Raw genomic sequence first — 26,203 nt, 5'->3', positions numbered from 1 at the left:
ACTTATCCTTGTAAAATTACTCAAAAATAAATGAAATGAAAATGGTTCAATAGTGCTCAGCGAGAGTCTAGTTTTTAAAAGTAAGTCACGAATTTCTTCACGTCCTTGTCCAATTTGTTGAAATGGATCGCGTCAATATACATATTTGCTCTTATAATATGACTGTACTTATTTAAAAACCTTCGCGGATTCTTCCATTCACCAAAGTTAAAAAGTAATCGTATGATTTATGTTATATAGATTTTAAGCAACCTAATTAAACCAATCGCCATTACACTAATATGCGTATATATCTAAACAAAAGTAATTAAAATGAGAGTTAGTGACTTTGTGGGACTACTAATTTAAGTTAGAATAAGTCGCATTTATTTAAACATTTATAATAAAGCAGGTAATACATGTATTATACATATTATATATGTATGGTAAAGTTTAAATTCCCCGAACTGCAGTCGTGTAGCTTTGCGGATAAGTTTCGTATCATTGTGTACTGGCGTTGAATCCTTTGCTCATATGTGTACGGAATGTTATTTCGCTAAGCTTTTATTACGTCTGCTAATATACAACAATGAAACTATTTAAGCGATAACATTGATAATACTATTTATAAACTAAAAATATAACATTTATATACTTAGTAAACGTACCTAATATTGAACTTGCAACATTAAGAAACTGCCAAGTATAATAGACTTGGTTATGCAGATAATTAGCGATAAGAAATAATATATTAATGTTGAACGAAAACTGAGTGACGTGGTCAAGGAAGGGACGTCACTGGTCAGACGAAGTAAAAAAGAGGCATCCATGTTGGGTTATCACGGTGGTAAAAATTGAACCTTCAGATGTGGTTACGATTAATTTCATACATTTTTTTTGTATATAACTAAAATTTTGTTAACAAGCGAACGTCAATATTAATTTGAGTTTAGTAAGTGGTCGATTATAATATCGTTAAATATACTTTTTTTGGAAAGTGCCCTCTGCATTTTAGATAAAGTAATAAGTTTTAAGAGATAAGTCATAATTTTCAAATGATTACAAATTGTCTTTAATCAAAGTTAAAATCTTTTTCTATGTCCAATTCATGTATCTTAGTCACATTAAATACAAAAACATAATAACATTATATTGATCTCATTGGTTGTTCATAATATTTAATACTTTCGATCAGATATACTGATAGTTATAGATATAGTTTTATAAATAGGAATAGCCTCGTTGTCAAAACTCGTCACTATTTATGTAGTAATATTTTTCTGTGTACATTATAGTGTCTTCGACTTTACTTCTCGAATTAAAATGTTTATAAAAATTGTATAGTTTAAAATTACCATAAATAACATAGAGCAAAATGTTTTCATTAGATGAAGAGAATGAAAAATAAAGTGTGTCGATTGACCAACTTGTTGCTCTTAAATTATAAGCGAAGAGAATGGTAAAAAACACATGTAAACCTCGATGTTATACGACGTACATCGGCTTGTGTCAAAATTGTTTTTTAATAAAGCTAAATAAAAAATATAAAAGAATAGGACTTACTCGAGAGAAGTGACTACAGATCGCTTGTAAGCCGCTCGTCCGCAAACGTGTCACGTATTCACGATACATAGCCAATGGAAACCTAAAAATGAATCGAATATTTGTAACTGCAACAATATTGCAGTTATCTAACGACGCCACGCGATATTGTGTGACCAAAATTTGTAATATTATCGTCTATTTAAATATGAAATTAGTTTTCAATTAAGAAAAAGTAACCATGGAGTATAACAAATTTATTTAACTTAAATTTTATTATTACTTTTACGATTAAAGTGTTACCAATGTTAGCATCGTTGTTCAACTTCCTTTGCGCTAACATTTTAATTACGGAGAAGATACAAAGAAGATCAGAGAAGCAATATTGGGCAGGTAAAATAAATCTTTAAGTAATATGCGAATAAAATATGTTTTCTTTATATTGGCAACCAGGTTTCCTTTCCTTTTATTTTTATAAAGGATAAATATCCAGAAGTAACTGGTTGTTAGTATTTGTTTTTTTATGATTTTTTCTATATATTGCCATTTCATTTATTAAGATTCGATCAGTTCTTGTTAATGACTCAGTGCGGGTGATATATCGGTCGTTTCTGGTCGTTGCTCCATTCCAATATTCTAATCACTAAGCTATGAAATGCTATAAATTCGGTGACATATGTCGCCGAGTTATAGTTAAACAAGATGGCCGACTATCAATTCTTAACTTTATTCTTTTATATATAATACACAGAATGTTAAAATAAAATTTAATGAAATGAAAATTTTTGTTCTTAGAATAACTACATTGAATTAGCGTGTTATATGAAATATTTACACTTCAATGGAAAAAGTATTTTAGTCTGGGGTTTGTTTTTATTTCAGAGTTCATCGCTCTAGAATATTAATAAAAAAGATTTAAAATAATCTGTCAGTACTCATACTAGGTTAGTTTACGTATGACTATTATTTGACTTTTAGAAACTAGAACAAATGATAATTTCAAAAGCTTAAACTTACATTTACTAGAATATTAATCCACGTTAATTGCTTGAATTAACGAATGAAAACTCTATACAGTAACACGCAAGGTTCTAGTTAGTTAGTTAGTTTTTTACTTTTTGGGAAATTCTTCGAGAAATCTAACATATAACTTTAATATCGTATACTTTTCGATGCATTCGCGGTGTCTTCTTATTACTATTGTATGTTTTTTGCTGTGCTACATCAATTATAAGAAACCCAAAAGTCGTATGTAAACACGTAAGCAATCTGGAAGATTGGAGGCACCACTTAGCGTGATAGTGCGTGTCCCCGCAAGTCGATATTGCGCTTTACCGTGATGTCACGAAATACAAAAATTAATTAAAAATACAAATAAAAAAATTGACCCTATAAATTTTGTTTTAGAGTTACATTATGGACCATAAAATATATTTTCATAATAATAGCAATGAAGTATTTTAAAAAAATGATCTTCTTCTCTTCTCTGTTGTAGAAATGGTCAATTGGACCACCTTATGGTAAGTGGGCACCATGGCCTATAAACATTGGTGCTGTAAGAAATATTAAACATTCCTTACATCGCCAATGCGCCACCAAACTTTGGAACTAAGATGTTGCTTTGCTATAGTTACACTGAGTCACTCACCCCTTAAACCGAAAGACTATTAAGTATTGCTTTTTATCGGTAGAACATCTGATATACCTGAACCTGATATATCTATTGAGACGAACTAACACCACACCCTACTACCAAGTAAATACCAATAACCATAATTTTTTTAGTCGTACTATAACTCTCTATAACTCGTTATTACTGGTAAAATCATATTAATAACATTCTCTTTTTAAGTATATTAAAACAATACCGCATTTCGTTAGTCTGTTGTTTGAATTTTTATTTTTATTTAATTTTTCAAACTCTAAATCAAAATGTTTCTCACAAGCTTATGTGGCCTTTAGTAATGTCTCTTCAATGTTTTCATTTCCCTTTTTGTTATCACTTAAGGGGCAAAATAATATTTCAATGCCGTCGTTTGAAAAAAAAACTACAATCAATTGATTCTTTATGTCGGTATTAGACGATTTTTCGAGGAACATTTTAAGAGAGACTCGAATACAACCATGATTAACCATCCATTTAATATTTTTTTATTAAAAATATTTTCAAATATTTTTAATTAATTAGCTCAGTACGTAAATCAAATCAAATGTATTTTATTCAAATAAACTTTCCAATAAAGTGTTTTTGAATCGTCATTGATTAAACACTAGTGCTAAATAATACTCAATATACTCTAAAATATTAATTTTAAAAATGATACTTGAGTGAAAGGATAAGGTATAAAAATTAAGTAAGGTAGAATGAAGTACAACAAACTATACAAAAAGGCTTTTATTTGTTAGTAGTTTTGAACAAATTAGTTTTTTGGACTCAAAGCAGCATTTACGGCAGTGTTGGGATGCGGTACTCTCAACTGTATTTAATTTTTAATGTGATGCATTTCCACACGGATTTATTTTGGCTCATGTTCAGTGATTAAATATTCATTCCCCGGCGTGTAACTTGGGACGCATTAAGAATGTACGTAGGTACATCATCATATTGTAAATATAACTTAGGAACGATTATCACTATGTTTTTGATATTCTGTATTGATAATTCTGATTTATGACATTTGTTTTCGATATTGTATTACATTAATTTTACAAATGTTAAAGTTTTTTTTTGCGAAATTGGAAAATATTTTAGTAAAAAGCTTTTTTGAACATCCAGAAAGAAATGTAAACTTTTTATATAAATAAGTAATATATCATTATAAATTTTGAATATCTTAATAAATTTAGTATTATATTTATGGACATTGAATACAAAAAGTATCAAATCAAACCATATCATTGGAACGAAATTGAAAGCCGGAGGTGGCGCGCGTGAAATATCTCCGATTTCGGTGTCGAATGGAAGTCCAAGATTTATAGCCGCTTACTTCCTCTCCAACGTAGTACCCTAGTACGTCTATTTAGATATTTTAAAATATTTGTATAAAGCTTAAGCATTGAGACTAAAAAAGAAAAACAAGAATAAAAAATGCTTAATCGATAATATTATATAGGTTTAATTTTATTTAAGGTTCAAGCAACTTTAAAAAACAGAAGGTACAAAGAATTAATTAAGGTAATTCGCACTAAACAAATCATGAACATGTTCGTGTTAAAATAGTATAACTGTAAACTAACATTTTAACAAAAGAGGTTAGGTTTGTTATAATATTTAAATTGAATTTTTTTATATAAAAATTATAAATAAAACTATTCAATTTAAATATATATTCAATGTCACATACAGATTTTTATTTTGTATTGCAAAAAATGTACGAGTGTATTATTTTTACATTTATATAAAACACATTTGTACTAAATTAAAAAACCAAAATTAAGGAAGCCACTTAATTATTTTTAATTGCGAAATTATATCATAATATAAGATTGATGTTTACTTTACAATAATAAATAATTTATAAAATGTAAGGATCCTCGTTACATCCTCAAATTGCAAATTACCTACCATAAAACGGAATTCATTTTCTTTCCACTGACGATATGATGAAGATTGAAACTTACGTTAAAGTAAACGTCGTAAATAATGTTTAATGCTAATTCAATTGAATAGTAATTGCATAGCATTCGGTTTTGGCTTCCACACCCGCGCCCGTCGTGCAAGTCGTGCCAGCCGCGGATCTCGTTATACTGTAAGTCGTATTACAAGTCCATTGCCTCATTCGTCACAATGAAAAAAAAAACATTTGTGAACCTTTAAACATATTCTGTTAATGTACATTTTAATGAACGATTCCATGTTTACAAAATAATAATGAATTGAAAAAAGATAATGAATAAAAAAAAAAACATATATTCGATTTTATAGTATTTTTTCTTTTTTACATTACATTATGTTAACAGCCTGTGAATTTCCCACTGCTGGGCTAAGGCCTCCTCTTCCTTCGAGGAGAAGGTTTGGAGTATATTCCACCACGCTGCTCCAATGCGGGTTGGTGGAATACACATGTGGCAGAATTTCGTTGAAATTAGACACATGCAGGTTTCCTCACGATGTTTTCCTTCACCGAGCACGAGATGAATTATAAACACAAATTAAGCACAAGAAAATTCAGTGTTTTTGAAACCAAAATCATCGGTTAAGATGTACGCGTTCTAACCACTAGGCCATCTCGGCTCGGGCATTTTTTCTTTAAGTATTATGAAATTTCACGAATAAACAAAATTTGTACGGTATTAAGAAGACCCACGATGTTTCAAAGAAGTCACGTTATTAAAACATTAAATCAAGTATAATTACATCGTTTATAAAACATAATAGTTTGAGAACACAAAGAGTTGATAAATTGAGTAAATAAGGATGGCATTATGCGCTAATCTTGCATTTTAACATATATTATACATATAACATTTTGATAACATCATTGCTAAATATCTTACTACGTTATTAATTAAGCAATTAACTTTTTAAAAATAATAATATAATCTGATAATTAAAAAAATAATAAGTATTGAATATTTTACTTATTTTATTAGTCTGTGCAATTATTTAGTTTTCAAGATATGTTTTTTAATTTTTCATAATATCTAAGTTACGAATTCTACTCTATATTATTACTATGGTAAGCTATCTGTTAGCGTTAAATTTGGATTACACAAATATACATGTCTGTGTCGAGCAGCTGGCAATTCTGGTTGACGTTTATGGTTACTGCTTCGCTCTGTAGCATGTAATTATTTAAATATATTTTAATGCAAAAATAATGACTTAAATCTGAGTACTCGAATAGTTTCATAGGTTGGCGCTATACATTTAGCTTTGGAATGTAATTGATATAAAAAGTGAACAGTGTAAATGTTTCGCTGCTAGACAAAGGGCTCCTCACTTTTGAGAAAAAAGTTTAGTGCCTATTCAACCACGCTGCGCCAAAATGGGTTGATGGAAGCATTCGTGAAACAAGATGTTTAGAAGCAGAAACGAATGCTTTATGGCAAGGATGCTGGAGAATCGAATTTAAAGACATATTTCGGTTTTGATTTGCCTGTTCTATCGATGGGACCATCATGATTGACTTTGACTTTTCTCACGTGGTTATTTATGATACGTGATGATACATTTTATTTTATTTAACTAAGAATAGACGTGATGGGTTACGATTTTAATGTCATAATTAGTTGTTGTATTATACGTTAAAAACGTTACCTAAGCGAAAGTCAAATATTATATCATCGTATTTGAAGACTTCTGTAACTACTTAACTAGACAGTTTGCTGGCACAGCACGTTCTAAATATTTCCAGGCATTGCAGGCAACGTTTTCCTCGTGATTTAAAAAGAATCGTACAACAGCCGAATAACTCCGCAATGCCGTAAAATATTGATAACTCGCGCAAACTCAAATTCCGGCTACATTACCAAAACTTCGTTATTTCTCCCACGGGTCTTTTTTTTTTCCAGGAATATAGGTGAATAATTGTACTATTCGCTTGATGATATGATGATACTTACGACATTAGCATTGTACAACAGTGTACGGTGTTCACATTAATACACGTCACTAACACTATCTATGTATGTGTCTTTGTTGTTACGGTTATGTTTTTTATTCGAATACTAGCGACCCGCTCCGGCTTCGTACGAGTGCAATGTTAATGAAATATATATGCAAAAGCTCATTTAGTATCCATATCGTATGCGTAAATCTCGTCCTTTTTATATAAAATAATTTATATTACATTTACGAATAATTAACATTTACATCAGAAATTCCATTTTTTCTTACTGTAACACTAAAAGATGTATAAAGTCATGAATGCCGTACCTATTAGTTAATAATAACATCTTAATTTGCTCTTTAATAATGGTCGACACCCTTTTCATGTATGTATATATATATACTAGTAGGCGGACCAGCAAATGGGCCACCTGATGATAAGTGGCCACCACCATTGATAATGGCACTGTAAGAAATATTAACTTTTCCTTACATCGCCAATACACTACCAATCTTGGGAATTAAGATGATGTGTTCCTTTGCGTGTAATTGCACTGGCTCCCTCACTATTTAAACCGGAACACAACAATACTTTAAAATAGTTATTGGTTTAATCATGATCGTGTGAAATGTTAACAATAGTGCTAGCATCAATTCAGCATTGAATCGGATTACCGATCCTCTGAGCAAAATGAAACAGCTCCCCTGTCAAGTAACTAACTAAAAAGTATAATAACAGTCTGTTTATGGGTAGTGCCGTTTGGCGGTAGAATATCTTATGAGTGGGTGGTATCTGTCCAGACGGGCTAGCACAAAGCTTTACCTCCAAGTACGAGGTCATATAAGGTTCTAAAGGCTTCCTCCTCAAAGCTACTATTGAAATGATAATGATATGTTACACTTAGAAACATAATTTTATAAAGCAAGTGTACTAACAATAGCTGGATCGTGTTCAAAGTTCAAGGAGGCACGTTTTGCATTTCGTAGTTTTTCTTGCTTCCACGGTGAATCACATTCTTGACATAAGGTGTATCCAACTTTAAGTATAAAAGTTTATTTTATAGATTAGAATATAATTCATAATTTTTAATGCACAAAATAAGAAAAAAAATGTTATTCTATATGTACAAGGATATTTAAGTAATAATTATATATTTTTTATTTCAATCAACAAAACGTTAGGTTCCACCGAGATTTGAACTCGGATCGCTGGATTCAGAGTCCAGAGTGCTAACCATTACACCATGGAACCCGCAATGATTTGTTTGAAAATTAAATACAGTATCGAACCTGTTATAATAGATTTTCCAATAGGTGTGTCTTAAAATAAAATCTATTTTTAATACTTTCAATAAATATATTTTATTTTAACTCGTTAATAAAACGAATTACATTATTGCCAAATGTATGTGAAAATTTTATTGGGCTGTTACTATGTTAGAAGAAAGACGGTTTTATGTACAACTTTATTTATATATGTATAAGACTAGCCGTGCTCGGGACTTCGTGCGCGTTTTAATTTAACAAAAAAATTATTGTACAGTTCGCAGTTTTTACTATAACTTATTAATTCTGAAAAATGTTACAATACTTAAAAGTCGATTTACGATACTATAATGTAGTTACATTTATTGTTAGTTTTGAAGTCGGTGTCAGCCAAGAAAACACTACAATATACCTAGCAAAAATAATTTATAATGAACATATTTTTTTACAAATTAACTTTTATTTTAACGAATTGATAACCTCCTCCTTTTTGAAGTCGGTTAAAAAGCATTTATACTAGTTCGCTTTGTAAAAATTTAGGGTCAGCTAATTTCGTTTTAGCAAAGCATCCCCAATTATCGATTGGGTACAGTAGATGTGGTTTTACCAAAGCAATAGATTGGCGTATCGCAATTTAGATTGTATTCATGGGACGTGGTTACGAAGTGAGCCGAGTGGTGCCGAGAGCGTACTAGTAGTTTTTATTTGTCCGATGTGAGTGTTCCTCGGCAAAGAGTTATTCATTGTTTAGCCGTATATTTTTCACTATATTTTTTGATGTAGGTACTTCACGGTATTAAGTGGTTATTTTAAGGTCAAGTATCCAACTAGGACTTTTTTTTACAGCTTTATAAATAAGATGTTTTCGAGATTTTTAATTGAATTTAAATTACAAGAGTAGGGTGTATATTTTATTGAACTTGTAGTATTATAAGGAATCAAATCAAATCGAATCAATGTCCTTTATTGAATATTGAAGAATTACTTTTACTTATTGATTGTCAATATTTAAATTTTGCGAATGCATCATTTTTAGTAGTTAAAAAATTATTATTTTTATATTTATATTTGGGATTAAAATAAACAAGAAACTGCCAGGACCACAATGTTAATGATCGAAGTCGTAGCGGAAATTATTTTTAATATTAATATTTATCAACATTTTCTATTTATTTCAGGTAATTTGTTCAGCCTTCAGTTCAGCTTTGGTCAGTATTGCTTACATTGATAATGCGCCACCAACCTTAGTTATCAAGGTGTTATGTCTCTTGTACCTGTTTTTATACTGGCTCACTCATGCTTCAAACGGGAACACAATAATACTAAGTATTGCTGTTTGGCGATAGAATATATGATGCACCCACTCAGACAAAGCCCTACCACCAAGTAAAACTGTATTTAAAATAGTATAATATTTGTTATAGTGGGTGAAGTAGATACAATTTTTTTTAGTTCTATAATGTATATGAAAATGTAAAAAAGTCTACAGTTTGTCGGTTTTATTTAGACACATACATTGAATTGAAAATAAAATATGAAAAAAAAATTGAGGGGCGGGTGCGTTAATATTTATTATCAATAAATATTTAATGAAACAAAAAAATCCGTTACATATTTTATTCATGAAATATTTGTCCATTAAAAATACTTTTAATTATATTTTCAATACATATGACACAGACAATACACCATGAAATATTAATTAGGCACTTGAAATAATTGTTATTCAAGTTTCAACATGATACAAGTGATGCTATCAGTGTCACACTTCAAACTAGTGACAATATCATGCAGTACGACCGTAGGTCCAGATTTATCAGTAAGAAATAAGGAAGAACATCTAAAATTCACCTGGCAAATAACTTAAAAAATCTAGAATCTACTAGAATCATCCGTACAATAAAAATAAACGGTGAAATATGTTTTATTCGATTATTTACGGTCTTTAAACTCGATACTCGATATTCAAGATGATTTTAACGTAGACGGAATGCTTATAGTTGCGTCACAATTTATATCGACTAATAATTATTTTATAATATTGATGGGTTAATGAGGCTAGGTATACGCTTCTTTAATAAAAATGTGTAGTTGTTTTTAATTTTCCGATTAATAGATTTAAATCTGATTTAAAAATCATAAACAAATAAGGGATAAGTATAAGGTTACTCAATATAAGGTTTCACAAATGATAAGTCGTGGATTTCGTTGAATTTCCTACGGAATATATATAAATTTAATTATTGCAGTATCAAATATTTAATCAGAATACAGTATGCAATGAGATTGTGAAAGAAGAGTATTATTGGTTCTTTTTTAATATAGTCGAATATATTCGAACCGCACGGCATCATTACATTTTATCGAAAGAGTCCCAATTCGCTTCCTGAACGGATGATTTATCCATAGAAAATGTAAATTAAAGAGCCGTTCATTACCAACTGATCATTATTTACAATTTCCAAAGTTGAACAACAAAATTCGATGAAAATATCTACACCAAATTGATTAATGAATTATAATAATGATTCTAACTATACTGCACGTGATTGACTGTGGATTTGCGTTAAAATTGATTTAGCGTAACCCGCCTTAAGCGTCAGCGATAGCGGGCACGACGGCCTCGTAGACAGCGATCCCCTCAACGAAGACGGCGGCGGGCAGGCTCTCGTCGTGTTCATGCAGCGCGGGGCGCGCGCGCCGCAGCGGCGACACACCGAGCGCGGGCACGCCCTGCGCACGCACGTAGCGGGAGTCCGTGCCGCCGGGGAACGTGCGGACTTTGATTGGAATGTTGCTGAAAACGTTTGCCCGAACGTAATAAATTATTTAATAAAAATAGTTGATTATTTTGCATAATCGCAAAGGTAAGGGCCACCTGGCGATGTAAAATGATTAGTAATTGCTTAAAATGGGCATTACCCATATGTTAAATAATATAAAAAGAAATTTATGAATAAACATTGTCACTTGTATACTTATGGCGAGGTCTATTCGTAAAGATATTTGGGAACAATATAGAATATATATAATACACCTTTGACTTGGTTTTACTTAAACATAACACATTTTACGTTCCAATTTATTTATTTTTTAAAAGTCAGGATATGTTTAAACTGTATTTCTGGCGCTTTAATTTTTTTATGCTTGAAGAAAAGCAATGTATGTTGACCCATGGACGAGGTTTCTGTAATACTAGGCAAAGATAATATTCGCAACAAAACAAGTAAGAATATAACAAATAGTATTATAGATGCGAAAGATAATCTGTTACTTCTTCACGTTTAAGCCGCTGAACCGATTTAGATGAAATTTGTTATGGAAATAGTTTGACTTATGGGGAAAGGAAATAAGATTATACTTATTTTATAAAAAAACGAGCGGGTAAAGCCGTTGATTCATTTAGTAACAAATACATAAACAACACGTACAATCATGTTCCGTTAACACCGGCCTTTATATCATATAATTAACAACATAGCACCTAAAGTTCTGTGGTTTCCTTTGATCTTTAAGTAATTTAGGCCCCGCGTCGGGCGCGTTTTATTACGTTAATTATCGACTAATGCAATCTACATTATTTAAGCTAATGAGTTCGCACGTAGATCTAACAATATTTCAGTCTTCTGTAGCTTTTAAAGTACCCTTATTAGCGAGCATATATCTTTCGTGTTATTTCAAGCGCAACATTACAAACTGTTTATCGTAAAACGATGTATTATGATGACCTATTGCCTAGAAATCATAGTTTTTAGTGTATTTTTTTTAATGTATATATAAGGTGGATTGATATTTTTAACTTCCTCCACGTTAAATACAACTAGAAGCGGGCTGTAAAATTCCCGTTTGTAAAGAACTTGTACTCCTGGTAAAGAAAAAGTTTGGACCGTATTCCACTTAACTGCGGCTAAGGAGCTCGCGACTGCTCTGCGAGTTAATGGATATGTACTCGAGACAATTTTATCCGACACATGCAACTTTCCTCGCGACGTTTTAATTCCCCGCCGTGTACCAGATAACTATAAATAATGTATGTATGTATATATAACATATATACAATAATAATAAATTCGAATGTAAAATGTGTTACGTTTATATATTTACTGAAATTTGAATTTGAGAAATCCTTTATATCCGGGATATATTTATGATTAAGCATCTATATAAACGCTTTTAACCATTTACGTATGCAAAAGCCGAATGCTTCAATAGACTATAAAGTTAAGTAAGATAGACATGAAAACTGTTCTAAGTCCATAGCGGTATTGACCGAATCTACGATAGCATGAATAATATAGTTTGGTTAAATCCTTTGCTCGAGACCATCTTTAGAAGATATCTAAATAAGTTGTGCTTAGTTTTGTGTTAACACTTTAGGTATTTATAGAATGTAAACGTCAAGAATATAATTTATAGGTACGCGTCGTGTTGTGGTTGTCATCTAATACCTTCAGCGAAGCTGAAAATATGAGACGATATTAAAATCTTCGCTGAAATGACAACGGAATTAATAATACGATTTAATTAAAATAAACGTTTTATATAAATAGATCGAATATTCTGGTTTCAAATACGGGCAAGCAATACTGACCATTTATGTGCTTAATTTGTATTTATAATTTATTATATTACTTGGCGGTGAACATTGACTGAAAATCTGCCACCATCCCGCATTGGAGTAGCTTGCTTCAAGTTTTCTCCTCGATTGGAACGTAGGCATTCATATACTTAGATATTTATAAGATGTTACTTTCGATGTAAATAATAAATAAAAAAAAAAATAGGAAAGTAGAAGAATGAATAAATAAATAAAAATATGTATATGTTGTTGCAAAACAACAAAAGTAATGGATAAATATCTACTCACAGCTGATCAATAGCAGCCTTGAAAGCGACCCAGAACGCGTTAGTTTCGTCCACACGTGTAGGTGGAACATATTCATCTTTCTGTTCAAACTCATAAGTCACATCCTTGCCAGCTTCCTTGCACCATTGTTTTATCTGTGACCAGTAAATAACAGTTATTCTACCGAAAAAGCGGAATATTTTCTATAGTTTAGTTGCAGTTGCATTGAAATAAAATATTTTATTTAAAAAAAAAGAAATAGTCACTTTAAAATAGGTTTAAAAATTATATTAAAAAATCTTTTTTTCTTATGATGTAGTATGGCGGATAAACAAATGGGCCACCTAATGGTAAGTGGTTACCACCGCCCATACACAATGGTGCTGTAAGAAATATTACATATGCGCCACCTACCTCGGGAAATAAGATGTTATGTACATTGTACCTGTAGTAATACTCACTCACCCTTCAAACCGGAACACAACAATACTGAGTACTGCTTATTTTTCAGAAAAATATCTGATGTGTGGGTACTACCTACCCAGATGGGATTGCACGAAACCCTACCACCAAGATAAATTCATTTATATTTATTAATATTCCTGTCTACAGTAAAAAAATATGATCATATTTTTTGTTGTATACATATCAACTACATTTACGTAGTTTACTTTTTACAAAAATTATAGACAAGAATCGTTTTTTGATGGTTAAATACTGCAATTTTTTTCCCAGCAGGAGACGCATTCTGTAAGAAAACGTCGAAACTCATCGCAATTGTCAGAATGTGTAATGCGACATTAACTACTTATAATAGTTATAAGATGTATAGGATACACGTATCAAAATGGTGTATCCGAGTGTATAGCGTAAGTCGGTTGTCAGAATTTACGTGTTAGATACGAAATGAATTGTTACAGAATCACACTGCATTACGCTTATGTAACAAATCACTTCGCATCTCACTCGTGATATGTTGACAACCGACAATTATTATAGTCAATGTAGCATATCACATTCTGACAATCCACGCTCGTTTTATGAAGTGAGTTTCGAGTTTCTTCGTACAGAATAGCTCTATTATTAGTGAGACTTTTGGGGTACGACTTTTGTACATTTTCATCTTTATGGTATATTTGTTACCTTGTTTCGCTCCAACTAATAATATATATGAGAATTTGAATCTATATTTTTGTAAAATTAAGACTTCCACTATCCATAGATGTTAACATTATAAAAAAATATTCATTAATTACAGTTACAGTATATAGCAGACAGTGTAAACAGTGCCTTCTTCCAAACTCGGGTTTATTAATATTATTTTGACAGAACAATCCAATGACTTAGTAGCTCGACCTAAGATTTGAAGCCAGGACTCGAGATCTGCTGTCTTATCAGTATTACAATGTATTCTATACAAAATGAAACATAGTATACTACAATGTGTACTATGTATCATTTTGTGTATCTTACCATGTTTTCGAATTCGACAAAATTAACTGACAAAGCCAAACGGAGGTCGAAACTTGCTGTTAGTTTTTCTGGAATCACATTGTTCTGAATACCACCCTGGAGAAATAAAAAATGTATTAATATAGACCGCTTTTTAGTTTCAAAAATCATCATAATTGCGAAATAAGAGTTAATAAAAACTGTGTGTTATGTGTGGTACTGGCAACGGGAGTTAAGTGAAATGTTTTTTTTTTTTTCTATTTGGAGAAATAAAAAACGATCCAACACTTCCAAGTTCAAAGTTAACCTGAATGTTAGTCACACCGGTCTGTATGAAAATTTTTTCTAATTATTTAGTAATTAATTTCGGACACTAACATTTATCATCGTCAAATTCACAGAAGTTACATCGCCGATAGTCAGTTCTGGGTTACTTTCCAGTTTCTTCTTAGATTCTTGTCGGAGATCCATAAACTTGTCGATTATGTATCTCATCTAAAATAAACAAATAATCAATATAAATAAAATATTTAATAATTATAATAGTGATAAATTAAAAAAAGTGATAACATTATCTTTAAATGCCTACACAATAGCTTTAAGGAGTGGTTTACTTATTATATGACGTAACATGTTTGTCATCTTGTTAATTTTCCCACAGGCGTGTAAAATTGAAGTTTCTTTTTTTTAACATTTCTTAATAATTGTATGCAATAAGAACGCGAAGTAAAATAAAATTAATAACATATTATTTAAAAATACACATACTCGTGTTTTTATTAATGCTCAAACATTTCAAATCAACATTTGTAGAACAATATAAAACTCTTTTCTGTTGAAATTTCCCACTAGACCGAGTTGTTTAAATAGAGTTCGTTTCCAAATTCTCTTTTTACCTTTAACGCGACTATTTGCCACGCGGTTACACGTTACAGAGATGAAATAACTTTAATCTGCTAACTATATCATCCAGAGTTACATAATCTAGTCGGATTACAAACGGATACGAAATAAATCTAATGTAAGATAAAATCAGTAAGCACTGACTGAATCACGATTCAAACTGAAACACATCTATACTAAATATCGCTGCTTGGCGAGAGAATATATATAGAATTGATGGTACCTACCCAGACGTGCTTGCACAAAGTCCTATATGGAAGAATAAAATTCTAGAAGAAAACTAGAGGGATTTCCAGGTGACAGCAAGAATTTATTTTTCATAGAAAAATGTATATGCAAACGAATAGAAATCTTGAATGAACTCGCTCCGATGTTACTATTTGTCACTTGATTAAACACAACAATACCGTATAAAGTAGTCCAATGTTACACAAACTTATCTCGTGGGACAAACGGCGCTTGGAACATTGCCAGTCGTTTAATTAAATCGATTTATAATTTGCAAACAATATTCTTAGTGATAATATTACTCGCTGACGCATTATGTTTTAGTATTGCGAGAGAGAGAGAAAGTAAATTTAAATGGCCATAAAAATGTAATTTTTTAAATATTTTTGATTTATCTTTAACAAATGGGCTTTTAAGTATTGGCCATAATCTTGTCATATAAATTGTAGGAAAATTACCCAACCCAAAGAGGTTCTTGTTCGTTTGTTAGAATTACGTCGATGTTATAGTAGAGTTTAAACTGCAAATTCTTTTTGAATCGTATAACAGGAAACGAGAAAACTCTGTTACAATTTCTGCAAAAATGTTACTTAATTTTTTTTTATTTACCAACGGCACAAACAGTAATAAGTATATACATAACAAAGTTTTCATTTGTATATTACACATAACAAAATTTACAACGACAAAAATTATTTTATAAGATTGTCGTAAATAAACAATGACACTAAACATAACTAAAGGTAAGTTTGAGTATCGATAGTGAATACCTGTTATTTATATATTTTTTTTATATATATAGCGATGATTACCAACACATGTGTGCAAAATCGTTAAAAATAACTTCACCAAACGTAATAATCTTAAATATATTAATAAAATAACCTGACCTTTTCGCCGCAGTTGTCCGGAAGCAAAAGGGAGCCATGGCCGGATTTACCCGGACATATTACTTTCAGATCTGGAGGAAAAAATAAACGTATTTGAAAAAATAAACATTGTGTGGGAACCACACTTATTTTTTACCTACATTTTGACAAGCGTATAATTGTAATACTGTTTGGGAGCGCGGTAGACTGAGTTTTGTAGTCTCCTAAGCAGAAATATTTTATAAAATATTAGGTAGATATATGTATATGGATATTTAAGGAAAAGACAGGCAATATATAGAATATTTATGGATTACGACTTTAAGTTATAGAAGAAACTCTAAGGTATTAAAGTTGCAATTTTCGAGGGCCTGTTTTTATACCAAAATAAAGAGTTATTTGGGTTTTCACTGAGAAATTTAGAAGCAGTTTGGAGTCTAGGAATTGGCTATGTTTACATACACTTCCCTGCCTCAAAAAACACCTTAAGATATTGGACCTACGCCTTAACTCTATGTATTGAATTAGACTTCCTATCGGATTATGTGTTTGCACACACACATGTGTGCTATAATATTTTCCGCGCCATTGATCAGTCTCTTTTGAGAATGGTCGTGATTGATTTGATATAAGATTTTTTTTTGTAAACACTATATATTTTTATAAATTGTTCTTTTTTTAAACAATTTTCTGTGAGCACAAGTAATGTTGTCATTTTGTCAATTTTTTTTACTTAGTCAACATTGACCGACTGCTCTTCGTTTTAATTTCTCAAAAATATAATATTTGGAAATTATATTCGCAAAATCTTTTATAATGCATTACAGCTTATAGTCGAGAAATATTTTCTTTGAAAAATATTGAAAGATTTTCTTTAACGGTAAATATATTTCTTTGTGATTGAGTCTAGATTATAAATTAATATCATGCTAATGGATTCCTTAAACAGATCCTTCACCTTCAGCATGCTTATATATATATAAGTTTTGTATATTACTACATACACTATGTATGTTAGCTGGAAAAACAATTGTATTACCAAGTCATTAACATTTGTTATCTACTTAATTTCAAACCATTTCGCTATAATATACTAATAAATTTAATTGGAATACATTTCTGAATAGTCAGTTTTCATTGGCATTGGCAAGATCAGATATGTAAATCAGAAGCCGCCATACAATGTTAACGCGCTAAAAACCAGGCGACTTTATTTTTGAACGTGTTTAATTAACTTTTATCGTTAATTGCTAACAGTTCTAAAAATATATGAACGTGTGCTAAAGTTTAAGTGTATTAAATTCTTAATAAATAAAATTTAAACAAGCTGATAATTATAAAACAATTACATTTTTATGAAACTTGTTATTTTGCCTGTACTTACATTTATTCAGTCACGGTTTATGCCATGCGTGTTATGGATATGTAATTTCAGATGTGAATATTGATACGGATACATCAATAAAATTTTAACGGATTCAGATTGGTAACCCTATTACGGACACAAAATTATTTCTGATTATCCGATTGTTTTGGATATTTTCGGTTACGAATATTAGTTTATTAAGAAATTGTAAAAGAAAAAATTATAAGGTAAAAGTTTGACTTTACTTGTAGACTATTATTTGGTATAAGTATACTCTATTTACGTTTAAGAATATGCAAAAATAAAATTATAATAATTTATTTCATATCGAATTCGGTAAAGTTTTCGGATACATTTTTATATCGGATATCCAATACTTTCGGTGACATTGAAATCTACATATTAATATATAACACAAAGTCGCTCTGTACCTCAGTCTGTATTATTGCTTACTTCGTCTAACCAAACAACGGATTTTATACGATTTTCACTAAGAGCAAACGAAGGTTTGTATGTATAATTTGTGAATATTTCGTACAAAATGACCAAACTATGAAGGAGTTATATACAACAAATTGTTTTTGTACGCATGCTTAATGTTTGCCCTAAGAAGATACATCAAAACAATGTACCGTTGCGAAGCCGGCGTGGGTCGATAGTTTAATAAAAAGTATTTTTGAATAACAATACTCAAAATAAATCTATATGAAAAAAAATATACCTACTATGCAGTCAAAGCGTAGCTCGAGTCATAATTACTAAAAGCATTTCAATATTCTAAGATCTATTTTCTTAATTTTAAAGGTAACATTTGAATGGTAAACCATAAGTTTGAGTATTATGGAGATGTAAGATGTGTTGTTAAAACTTACGCCAAATACTTCTTTCCCCGTTGTAAGCCACGAAGTAGTCTTCAGGGCTGGTCAGACCTTCATCGAGCGCAAAGCCAACGTTCAACTTTTTAAAGTGTTCCGTTTTCACAAATGCCCCCAACCCTTCCGCACCGCCAATTTCTTCGTCTACGAAGAAAAACGAATCGTTAACAATTAAAAGTAAACAATATAAATCGCTTGTATAACTTAAAAGTGTAAATTTTATTTAAAAAATGCAAGAGTTAAAAAATATTTTTTGTAAAATAATTTAAATTCAAAGCTAAGTGCCGAGTAGAAGTTGTTTAAGAGGGAACTGACTACCGAGCTTTGCCAACTTCTCAGTAGAATCAACATTTCCAATACTAATAGTTTTGCACAAAGTTAAAGTGAGCGATAAAACTATAAGAATATGTTTTCAATTTATTCACGTTTATTTTGACGTTAACTTGTAAACTAATTATTTTGTTATTTAATTAAGATTTAATTAAAATGTTTTATATTAAATTAAATATAAATCATCATGCTATGTATACTTTTGACTTTTATATAACCCAAATCATGATGAAATAATAGCTTCATTGCTATTTTCTTCTGGTACAGTTCAACCAGTTTTATGAATAATATCTTTTTCGAAATTCAACGTGTTCAATCTAAGTTTGTATTAAAAATACTTTAACATCAATCGGTTGTTCAAGTATTTATAAACACTACTATATGTTGTCTTTATATCTCAATAAATATGTAAAAAATAATAATTATAACTGTCCAATAATAAATAACAAAAGTTAAAGTTACTTACCGGGAACAAAACTTAGATGAACAGTTCTCTTCAACTTGATACCGTTGTTTTTGAGGCGTCTTATGGCTTCAATGTATTGAATTCCGACAGACTTCATGTCTTGGACACCTCGCGCGTAAATGACATCATCCACGAGACGGGCCTCGAATGGCGGATATGTCCAACTTTTCTAGTAATAAATTATTCTACATACATTAAACATACGAAAAAAAACCGAGTTGGGCCAGTGGTTGGAACGCGTGCATGTTAACCGATGATTGCGGGCTTAAACCCAGCCAAGCATCACTGAATTTTCATTTTAATTTGTGTCTATACTCCATCTCGTGCTTGGCGGTGAAGGAAAACATCGCGAGGAAACATGTATGTTTCTAATTTTAATGAAATTCTGTCGATGTCTACCAACACGCATTGGAGCAGGTGGCTAGCTTAAGCTTTTCAAAGACATAGGAGACCTTAGCCCAACAGTAGGGAATTTACAGGCTGTTACTTAAGTTTACTACTTTGTTTAAAGTAGTAAACTAAGTAAGCGACTGAATTTCCGGAACGAATATTATAAGTACGCTTAATTTAATTCTAATTATTAAAGTGTTCATACTATTTGCCGGAAATATGAGCGACGTCACATCTACAATGTGGATAAAAAAATATTTTGGATAAAAATATATTCTTGCTTTATGTTTCAATAAATGTAAATTTTGATTCAACTGTTTCAATACGACTGATGCACAGCAGGATACATAACGGAGTTATTTCCATTTTTATGAATATTATTTTTCTGTATATTTTTTACTAGAAAACACTTCGTTACATGTTTTTTTTTTTAACTGGAATGTAAAAGACGTTTTCCTTATTTAGTAATTATTATTCACAGTCACATGATATTATGATATTATGATATACTTGAAGTTTTTCCATAAGGGATTCTTTGTTTCGTAATATAGAGAAGTAATAATAAATAAATACGTTTTTGAAATCATACGTAAAGTCAGTTATTTTAAAAATCGCAGTGCAACTTCTGAAAAAACTTTTCGTATTTTCTTAAGGATAATTTCTATTCCTTTGTAAACAGTGCACAGTTTCAATGAGGTGTAATACAAGTTTGGTAGCCGATAGAATTGGCTATACAAGTTTTCTAACGATGTTTACTTTCTTTAAAAGGCAACGGATATATCTTCAAATAAAAATTGTATGGTACAATTACGGGAACTGATTTTTCATAAAAGCTTATTACCAACAATTTGATTAAAAAATATACTTTATACGATAAAAAACTGATGAACATACCTCGAAAACCGGAACAACATCCATATGTGAGTTAAGGAGGATGCTTGGCAGGTTAGGTTCCAAACCTTCCCAGGTCATAATAAGTATTGGTTTCTTTGGTATAACTTCGTAGACCGTGGCAGGAAGGTTCAAGTTAGTCGCTTGACGCTTAAGATAAGCGATGCACTCATCTAAATTACAAAGTTTATGAATTAAATGATGTCTACTTAAATTTAATCTGTACAAGCTCATAAATGTGTTACGTATACCCCTTATCTTCTATATAAATAAAATAATAAGTCCTGACTGACTGATTCATATATCCATATATTAGTTGTTACTCGCCCCCTTCACTATACTATACTATAGACATTAAATAAAAAGGGGGAGGAAAGGGCGATTCCGCGTCGATTGCTTGTAGTGTCGATATGTATACGAATATGTTTAGTTGTTTTCACGCGATTGACATACAAAGGTAAAAAAATCATATCGGGTCTAATATGTACAGATTATAAGGTAATTATGAATAATTTTATAAATTTCGAAATTTATCTTGCATACGAAGAAACTAGTTGTTTAGTTGTTATTGACGGGACGACAATATATTCAATGAGTTTGTTAAAAGGTATAAATGAAATCACGACTAAATTTTACGATGTCACTCAAACCATCTTGCAATCACCGTATTTTACCCTTTCAAACCTTGAAAAGCGTATGAACTCTTAAGCCTACCTGGTAGAATTATCTGTTAAAAATACCCTTTAGAGTGAAAGTCTGACTATTTGCAAAATATTTTTGTTGCGTATATAATAAAATAAATGTACATAAGAGTGTTTTATATACATTCATACATATATGTATAAATGGTGCGAAAAATTCCGTCTTTACGCCAGTAGATAAACGGTGAAGGCGCAAAGGCATTCGTAGTTTATGAATTTGTAATATAAGGTATACTAACTCAACCTACGATTTTACCCGTGCGAAATTTATAAAACTTTATCTATAGCACACACACCATCACCCCCATTTTTAACCCCAGTTTTACTCCCTCGGGGTATAAAAAAGTAGCCTATGTCTTTCCCGGGACACAAACTCACCACACTAAATTTCGTCTTATTTAGTTCAGCGGTTTAAAAACAAAGAGGCAACAGACCGAATTACTTTTTCATTTATACGAGTAATATTATTATAGATTTTTGGTATAAAAATAAACAATCAAGGTCACATTCTGAAACCTGAACATAATTTGACTATATCACTACTTCGCATGACGGGCACATCGATGACACGATCTGTAATTTTGATCTTTTGTATCTCTTGGCGCTGGTACCGAAAACAAAAATAAAATATTAAGTAGTTATGAGTAACGTGGACCAGTTGGAGACGTGGTTTTTTAGAATTAACTAAAACTGTATTTGCCTGGACTCGTATGCTACCTTCGTATTGGACACATTTACCATTAGGCCATTTAACTTGATACGAATGCTTTATATTATATATTCGATGTATTCGATTACCTTTATGCGCGGGTTTACCTGGTATGCGCGGGTTAATTAAATCTAGTAATTAAACTTTTTAATTAGTTGCCGGGTGCAAAATAATATATTTTACCAATACTGGAAACCTAGAGTCAATATGATTATCATACATAAGGCGTGTATACATGTGAAATAGAAGCTTTTTTATCGGTAATTATTATAGGAAATTCTTATATTTTTTTTATAAGAATAAAAATAAATGGTATTTCATCTACGACTCAAAAAAAAAACATTTAGAAGTAATAGAAATAAATATGTAAATTTCCCCCCTCACCCCGTAATTATTATTTATTAGCTTATTATTAGCTTTTTATCCTAACCCATATAACACAAGAATATTTGACTTATATTCGAATATGACGTAACACAATACTAAGAATATCTTCAGCTTATTTTTGTAGAATATATGTTTTAGAAGTTTTTTTTTTTTAAGTAATAGATTCGCAATTGCTATGATACCCTTCGGTCGCGGAATAAATTGACTAGTGACAAGGCGTTGTTCTCAACGGACCTGAGACGCTTTATCTGCAATTGCAGGGTACAAGGGGTATGAGATTTCCACGTGACATGTTTATCAGTAACGCCCAATAGTGCAAGGTCAACGACCTCTTAAGTGCTTATATAGTCAAATTAAATTCGATCACAACTGAAGATATTTTACTCTTCTAACCTAAATCAAAAATAAATAAATTAGTCTCTTTATTAATATGAAACAAAAACACTAAGTGTCAAAGTGATTAGTGAGTGGACAAATTTCATGCGATTATAGTTATACGAGGACTACGTGCGGCGTAATGAATAATTAATGTCTAAGGCACATCAGATATTCAAGCGTTTATCACTAACGTACCTCGGAGCTCCTACAATCAGCTCATAATCATCCTTGATTTGTATCGGTAAATTTATTGTTTGTATTTGTACGTTTAGTAAAGTGCATTCTAGATTGAGTATACGTTTAATTCCTCATTTCCACACTTTAGTCTGCACTGATAAGTCTGTTGAAGTCTGCGATGAAAAAAAGGGTAACCTTGAGCAGGCACGGCATATTTTAGTGGTGTGTATCATGGGCCACCGGTCACTGAGTCACCAGAGGTAGAAAAATAAAGTTTGTCAGTCTACATCCTGGCATTGTTGAGCCAACAGTTGGTCGCTGTCGTGTAGAAGAATAGGACTGTTATCTTCCTGACATTGGCGAATATATTTCACTCACATTCAAGAGTTTGTACATCTTTCTATCAATGAAGTTTCAATTACATGAAGATTCGAAGAATATACAAGTTCTAACATATTCGTCCTTTTTTGTGACAACTTGCATCGTCAATCGTCGACGCGATGTGGTGTTTTACTAGTTTAACTAGAGAAATAGCTTGTCAATTTCATTTCCCTATTTAAAAAAAAAATCTGCAACAGCGCGGGGCCTTTTAATACTCTTGCTATTAAGCTGCTTTAGACTTTCGTCAGCTAAAGCATATTCAGAGGCTGCTACGAAACTGCTTAAATGGTTCTCACTCGAAGGCAAATGAGACGAATCAGTAAAAAAGTTTTAACGTCTTGATCATGCAATCATTGTGATCATTGTGTTCGGTTAAATATCAGTCTATTATTCATATCATCATTAGACTGATATTTTATCCAAAATCGACGGTCTTTGAAAAAGGAAGAAAAATAGTGTTCCTCTTCAGTTAAGTCTAGTTTTCATCAAAATGTTCGTGTTTCCCAATGTCAACCTATGTCACTATCAGACATTTTTATTTACAAAAAACATCCTCTGCCGTGCATTGCTTCACTTGATTGTAGAGTGCGGCGTGATATCGGACGGCATCTATTTGCGGAAATAAATAAGCAAACCTTGTTTCTGTCTTCTTTTTATTTTTTCAATGAAGCTGACTGGTTTATCTTAGCCGCTTGTTTCGCAGCAACCGTTGCGAGGTAGAAATATCTGACAAGCCTTGTATTCACTGGTGATCCTTCGCCTAAATTAGGTAAGGCTTTCTTAATAGGTAATTTCCTGTTCCAAATGATTGTTTCTAGAATCTTTCTGAAACTTTGTGGCTGTCTGTTATGGAGAAATATGTCTCTGACTTGTCAGAAGCTATGAATTTGAAAGTTGAGAGTGTTCATGTGGCATATCGGGCAGTAGTAACATATACATTAAAATAATAAAAGATATATTTTATCTATTTAAATATCTGTGAGATAAAGATCGATGTCACAATGTACAATATATTTTGTTAATAGTTACGTGAACATTTTTCACTCGTTACGTAAATACCATTTAAATTCAATCAAACAAACATTAAACGATTTACTTCCCAAAAACTATTTATTAATAAACAATATTACCAGAAAAGCTTTGAAAAAAATTACTTATTTATTATTAATATACTTTAAAATGGATTCACAATCTGAAAAAAATAACTATCTTAATAATGCGGAGCATAAAATTTAAGATAAAAATGGAATCTTTAAATTTTTGCCTACTTTTAAAACTAACGGAGAACTTTGACTGTACTTTTTACATTATCTTGTTACTTAGTTTCCGTAGCTCTATTACGCAACCTTACTTCTTCGAGCTATTTTGTTAATTAAATAAAAAAATCCCGAATCTTATTATGAGAATTAGAGACGAATAAATGTATCTTATTTATGCAAACAATTGGAAAATCAAATATTCAGCATTAACTTTGCAGCTACTGACATACATTGTCATTGCCTCGCATGATCTGGAGCCAACGTCGCAAGACTTGTAACGTGACACGTAATTTCGCTACCAGAATATCATTTTCGGAATATAACATTGACATCAATTTCGATCAAAAATTGTTATGTTTTTCGTATGAAATAGAACACGATTTATTAATTTATTTGTAAATAATAATCGTTATAATTATTACGTGTTAATAAAATATTTAAGTTTTAGATCATTTAATGGCAAATTTCATACATACAATACATACCATTACGTTTTTTGTATATTTTATATATTGAACTGCCTGTTTGGTACTAAAGTTCTGGATTCAGTTTTTAGGATTAAAAAAGACTAGCAGCCTAGAATTAAAAAGTTGACAGAGTTATACTCTCACGGCAAATAGAGTACACCTATGATTGCGATTACACTTATACGCTGTTATATCTTCTGTTTAGATCGCTCGAATTTAAGATTGGCCGTCGTGATTGAAAAAAAGCACCTATTATCTGCAAATATTTTTGTTTTATTTGCCTTCCAGACGCCTTAAGTTTTTTTTTTTTGAGACAATCTATAGAGTTTATAATGACTTACCATAGTTAATATTGGGATGAACAGTTCGTATCCGAAGGTACTCTTGGAGATTCTTTACTGCGGGATCGTTAGCGTAGTCTGTCATTATTATACAAAACTATTAACAACCAAAAATTTAGTTCTATTATTAGCGAACGGCAATACCAGCAAATGTTATGTAGCGTTTGATTTTATCACATTTTATATTCACTACAAAAAACCGCAAATATAGGCAAGGGGACATAGGGGACTGAAGTATTATATTTTGAAAATACACTTTTAGTTTTTATTTTATTTTCATACGTTTGATGTTTATACGTTAGCTAAATCTGTTTCAGCAATACCATTTAGATCTGATAATGTTTACTTTCTTATTTATATTCGTTCAACCTTTTTCTTTAATTTTCATTATTAAAGATGTGTTCAATGAGGCATTTAAAGAAAAATTACGTTATTTATCCGATTTGACT

General features: G+C 31.1%; 2 protein-coding genes and 1 non-coding gene across 3 annotated transcripts in view; 1 reads left to right on the top strand and 2 right to left on the bottom strand.

Moving 5' to 3' along the window:
* LOC125066693 overlaps nt 1–26,203 on the top strand; it is a 93,514-nt gene that overhangs the window by 13,849 nt on the left and 53,462 nt on the right. The gene's annotated exons all lie outside the window — the stretch shown is intronic.
* Nucleotides 8,253–8,324, bottom strand: Trnaq-cug. The gene has a single exon. It is a non-coding gene; the product is annotated as a tRNA-Gln (tRNA).
* On the bottom strand, nt 10,044–25,888 carry LOC125066694 (aminoacylase-1-like). The gene is made up of 9 exons (XM_047674916.1): nt 25,755–25,888; nt 20,958–21,127; nt 19,674–19,842; nt 18,875–19,021; nt 16,658–16,728; nt 15,015–15,131; nt 14,658–14,753; nt 13,206–13,339; nt 10,044–11,135 (listed from the first exon to the last, which is right to left on the bottom strand). Exons 1-9 carry the CDS (start codon nt 25,837–25,839, stop codon nt 10,931–10,933), a joined length of 1,194 nt encoding a protein of 397 aa, XP_047530872.1. The 5' UTR covers nt 25,840–25,888; the 3' UTR covers nt 10,044–10,930.

The sequence above is a fragment of the Vanessa atalanta genome, chromosome 10 (genome assembly GCF_905147765.1).
Source record: "Vanessa atalanta chromosome 10, ilVanAtal1.2, whole genome shotgun sequence".
NCBI lineage: Eukaryota > Metazoa > Arthropoda > Insecta > Lepidoptera > Nymphalidae > Vanessa > Vanessa atalanta.
The sequence above is the reverse complement of the archived record's forward strand: the minus strand, read 5'-3'. Positions and strand labels throughout refer to the sequence as shown.

Excerpts from the sequence above, each read along its gene's own strand:
- LOC125066694 (XM_047674916.1), bottom strand. The coding sequence starts at position 25,839 with ATGACAGACTACGCTAACGATCCCGCAGTAAAGAATCTCCAAGAGTAC. Across the intron at positions 19,022-19,673 it reads TCATCTAAGTTTTGTTCCCG|ACGAAGAAATTGGCGGTGCG; the intron begins GTAAGTAACTTT and ends TTTTCTTCGTAG. Across the intron at positions 11,136-13,205 it reads AAGGCTGCTATTGATCAGCT|CAACATTCCAATCAAAGTCC; the intron begins GTGAGTAGATAT and ends AAACGTTTTCAG.